Below are 4,817 nucleotides of genomic sequence, written 5' to 3'. Positions count from 1 at the left end.
TGAGGAGCGGCTGAGGGAACTGGGGTTGTTCAGCCTGGAGAAGAGGAGGCTGAGGGGAGACCTCATCGCTCTCTACAACCCCCTGAAAGGAGGTTGTAGTGAGGTGGGGGTCGGTCTCTTCTCCCAAGTAACAAGCGATAGGATGAAACAAAACAGCCTCAAGTTGTGCTAGGGGAGGTTTAGATGGGATATTAGGAAAAATGTCTTTACTGAAAGAGTGGATAAACATTGGAACAGGCTGCCCAGGGAAGGGGTGGAGTCCCCATCCCTGGAGGTGTTTAAAAGATGCGTAGACATGGTGCTCAGGGCCATGGTTTAGTGGTGGACTTGGCAGTGTGGGGTTGATGGTTGGACTTGATTATCTTAAAGGTCTTTCACAACCTAAATGATTCTGTGAATCCAACATCCAATATTGTACCATATGCAAGGGCGCAGCCTTCCTGTAATATGCCCTGGGAAAGCTGTATGCTGCAAGGCAGAGGAGGCTCATCCTGAACCGAAGCAGTTGGGTTGCTCTGCCTCTACTCCGATTCATCACTCATACTCCTACTTTTAAACAAAAACATGCAGAACTTAACTTACCTCCTGGCTTGCTGTTCACTGGCCTTGCTCACCACTTAGCTGCAACGGTGCCCGGACGGGCTGTTGCGATGAGCCCTGCACCTCCAGGTGCCTGGCGAGAGACACCAGAACCTCCTCCTGGAAGAGAGAGAGGGCGAGTGTTCAGACCGTTAGTACTTCTATTGCGGCCGCCCTCAAGAGCACGTGCCAAGCCCACATCTAGTCTTGGACTTGATGTTTCTGTGCTATAAGTCCAGCTATTAGACCTTGCTTTTTGCTTCCCCCTCTCCGCCCCCAGCTCGGGCTTTGCGGTTAAGCTTGCTCAGTACCAGGGATGGACAGACCATGGTGTGCTCTGCCCTGGCTAATGGGGGGGGGGGAAGTCTACCTTGAGAGACTGCTACTCCTTAGCTGGCAATCTTGGAGGAATTGGAGCGATGTTAGACTGGTTCCAGCTTCATGCTGGCCAGCCAGCTCGACAAGTGTTGCCGCTCTTGACTTGCACGCTAAGCTCTAGCTTTCCTTCCTGCAGGGGTGAAGAAGAAAGCCAGCTACATCACTCCGGTCCCCGGGGGAGTTGGGCCCATGACAGTTGCCATGCTGATGAAGAACACCATCATCGCTGCCAAGAAGCTGTTGAAACCCAAAGAGCTGGAAGCGTTAACTGCTTAACGTAGGACTCTCTCTAGCACTGGAAACAACATTCCAAACTGACTCCCAAACAGGCCGATAGAAAATGCAATATTTTTATTTATTGTATTGGAAGTGGAATTTCCTATCCTGAGGTCATAGGTATTTATTTGAAGCTGAAGCATATGCACATTAGTCGTACTGAGGTGTAAGCATCTACACTCCTGGCCTGCTCACGCTAGCAAAGCAGCTTTACGTTGAAGCTAGCTCTTCTAGGAAGCCGGCCCTGCTCTTGCAGGGACTAGGCAGCGGTCGGGATCCTGGGTGTGCCGCTCCCCTGGGAGCTTGGTGTTGGCGTTAGCAATCCCGTGGGAGATAGAGCGCTGCTCCGCGGTGCAAAAGCAACGGCCTTCATGGTTCTGATCCCACAGATGCTCAGTCTGTTTGGACTGCTCGCGTTTGACTCGCTCCAGTCTTCTACTCAACGCTGGATGTTTAGTTTGAGTTAAGCTCTTCCGTAGAAGAAGTTACTCGAGAAAAGCCACGTGCCTGTTCTCAGCCTGCGCGGGGCCCTGGGCAGTGGCAGATCTGTTGTAACATGTGTGCAGCTAAACTGGTTTTTTGCTATTTGGATGGTGCCTTTTTTTTTTAAAAGCCTTTTTTTTTTTTTCCCTCTTCTAACCAAAGAACAATGGGGGGGGGGCTGTTGGTGTCTACGTTGGGCACACAGGAGGTTTCCTGAACTGTATTGTAAAGCATGCAAGCACTTAGTGAATAATGCAGGCTAACTCTAAATAAAGAATGAGAAGGAAAAAAAAAAACCAAAACCCAAACCCAAGCTCTGCTTGTGTCCTAGAATTATTACTAAGCAAGTCTTTCACTCCTCCAGAAGAGGAGAGCTGCCCTCGGCAAGAGTTTATGAAAGCACTTGTGCTAGGAGCTTCCCTCTTGTCCCTACGGAACAGGGTCAGGTCTGGCTTCTTCCCTGAATTTAGCTGAGACGCAACAGCTACAGGCATCACCAACTCGGCTTAGAAATAAGACTGTCTCTTACTTTCTATGCCCGAACAAAACCTGTTCAGCTTCCTGATTCTGTTTCCTAACTACATCAGCATGACAATATAAACTTAGTCCTCTAATGAGTTTGTTTGCAAAGCTCTAATTATCCAGTGAACATTAACCTTACCTGAGGTCGCGATGCCTCGGGCAGGATGGAAAAAAAACTTACACGCAGTATTGTTTGTGGGCAGCGCGGTGAGTCTTGGACTCCTTCCTCTTCGCCTGTTCCCTGGAAAGACTGATCCCACCTTTCTGGGAGCGGGAAGGGTTTGTTGTGACGCTAAAGGGCTGTTGCTGGAGGCAGCAGGTGAGTCGGCACTAACCCCGCGTTCATGGCTCTCTCCTGGAGGGGGGAAGTGCTTATAAAAACACTAAACAAGGGGGAAGGAAAGCTGAAGTTCAAGGACTCTGCACCAGAAACACGCTAAGAGCTGAGACTCATTGAAACGAGGTTTATTGGGTTGTATCACCGAAAAATACAAAATGGCTAAAGTGGTACTGTAATGGAGGTGGCAAATCGGAGACGCTCCGCTGTTTTCGTGTACGAAAAGTAATAAACCGCCTGTGAACCTTGCAAAACGGACAAATTTAGTCAAAACAAGCTGGAGCGGCTTCAGCTCTGCTCTACGAAACATCTACCAGAGTCCCCAAAGCCTCTCTGAGGGTCTTGCGTAGTAGAGCTGACGTACTGGCTAAAGCGAATTAACCCGTTCGATTAAAATGGTAAGCCTACCTGTACCACGCTTCAGCTACCACACAGGAGATGGGTACAAAATGCTACAAAATAGACACGATGCGTTCAAGTTGAAATAGTTCTTAACGTTAACGTCAAGCCACGTGGCTCTCGCTTAAGTGGTGATGGGAGTAATACTGTTAGTTATCTCGCCACGTTTCCCAGGAGGCGTACTTGAACCAGAAAAAAAAAAAAAAAGGCTATAAATAGGAAACTGCCTTCAAGCCTTTGTTGGACTCGACTATTTACAGAGAACTGGGATCTGTCCCATGCAAAGGTTCAGACCAGTTGCAATATTTAACTGGTGTCCCAGAAACCCCCGTACGGCTGGTATAAATATCAGGTAGACTGTTTCTGCTCAGGGGAAGGGTTGGGCTCTGTGAGGCTTGAGGCTCTGGGGCGGGGGGGGAACGGGGAAAGAATCCATCTAGCGAAAATGAGTAAAAGAAACAGATTTGAGAGGGTTGCTTCAGACCAGCGTTTCTAAACCGCAGCTGGGCTTAGCCCGCGGAAGGAGAAGAAACCCTGTAAAAGTCTCATCCCCGCCCTGGTGCTGCTGGAAGAAAAAAAGGTGGTGAGAGCTGGGCAGAGCCAAGCCGAGCTCGGTGCCTGCGCTGGCTCCTAAGCTGCTCCCTTCCCTTCCGTTCCCCGAGGACCCAAAGGCAGCGGCGGGTGGGAAGAGCCCTTTGGGGAGCCGAAATGCCGACGGAGACCAAGCAGGGAGCTGCTGGATGCGAGCCCGAAAGCACAGGTAGGTACGTGGCGGGGGGCACGCTTGCTCTCCCCTCCCCGTTACGAGCCACTTGCTGTTAAACCACGCGCGAATAAGCAGGATCGAGGAGGTAAAGTGGGTGCAAAGCCCCCTGCGCAGGGGCTGGGCAGGCAGAGCAGGCTCCTCCAGCGAGATAACGGCTTGGGCACGTCTCGCTCCCATCCGGAGGGAGAGATAGGGCCGCTACCAACCCTGGGGCCAGGGGTGGCCCTGGGAGAGCTGGGGGTGAGGACATGGGGACGGGCGACCAAACGGCCTCACTGCAGCAACCGTTCCCGTTTCCCGGTAGAAACCGTTCCCGATTCCCTGCGGAAACCAAGGCCCCGTTCCCTGCTCTGCTCTCCCACCGCAGCCCGGCTGCTGTTGCCCTTAAACCAGAGCTGCTGTTCCTCCTTCCCTCCCTGGGGCATCGCTCCAGGCCACCGGCTCCTTTACAACCCCGCCATGCCCTCCTCGTCCTACGCATCCACCCCGGGGCGAGCAGAGCCGGGTCCCTCCCCGGCCGGCGGGTCCCTCCTGCATCCCTGCCGCCACGCCCGGGATGCTGTACCGCAAGAAGGGACTCCCGTTGCCGTGGCTTGGACCGGCGTCCTCCTGCCAACACAAAGCCCGACGCACCATCCCCTTCACAAAACGAGACTCCCCGAGAGCCGCGTTGTGATTTCAGGGACTGGGGAGCAGGGACGCACGCTCCCCCTTCCTTCTCAGCCATGAAAACCTCCTCCCCACCCCAAAAATCCCCCTCAAAAACATCACCCCAGCGCAGTCCCCTCCCCCATCAGCATCCTGGCTGCTCCCACAGCCCCGGCCACCTTCAGCTTCTCCAGCCCATTTCAGCCCCATTTCGCCATCAGCGGCGACGCCTTCGCCCGGCAGTAAGGGAGAAAATTCAGTAACGCGTTTAAGTCGTGACGCTAAAAACTACCGGAGCAACGGACCCCGGGACCACCGGTCTCCTCCATCTCACATAGAAAAATAAGCCCAATTTGCTTTATATATATATATGAATATATAAATATCTCTATATATATATATAAATCGCAGAGGAAGCGCTGCGCGGTA

At 52.5% G+C, this 4,817-nt stretch overlaps 1 protein-coding gene across 1 annotated transcript in view; it reads left to right on the top strand.

Moving 5' to 3' along the window:
* Positions 1 to 2,327, top strand: part of MTHFD2 (methylenetetrahydrofolate dehydrogenase (NADP+ dependent) 2, methenyltetrahydrofolate cyclohydrolase) — a 13,402-nt gene extending 11,075 nt beyond the window's left edge. The window contains exon 9 of the mRNA XM_019473503.1: positions 1,094 to 2,327. Within this exon, the coding sequence (XP_019329048.1) occupies positions 1,094 to 1,233 (140 nt within the window). The 3' untranslated portion in view covers positions 1,234 to 2,327. The remainder of the gene's footprint in view (positions 1 to 1,093) is intronic.
* Positions 2,328 to 4,817: the final 2,490 nt, after the last annotated feature.

Source organism: Aptenodytes forsteri, unplaced genomic scaffold, assembly GCF_000699145.1.
Source record: "Aptenodytes forsteri isolate BGI_AS27 unplaced genomic scaffold, ASM69914v1 Scaffold444, whole genome shotgun sequence".
Lineage (NCBI taxonomy): Eukaryota > Metazoa > Chordata > Aves > Sphenisciformes > Spheniscidae > Aptenodytes > Aptenodytes forsteri.
The sequence above is the reverse complement of the archived record's forward strand: the minus strand, read 5'-3'. Positions and strand labels throughout refer to the sequence as shown.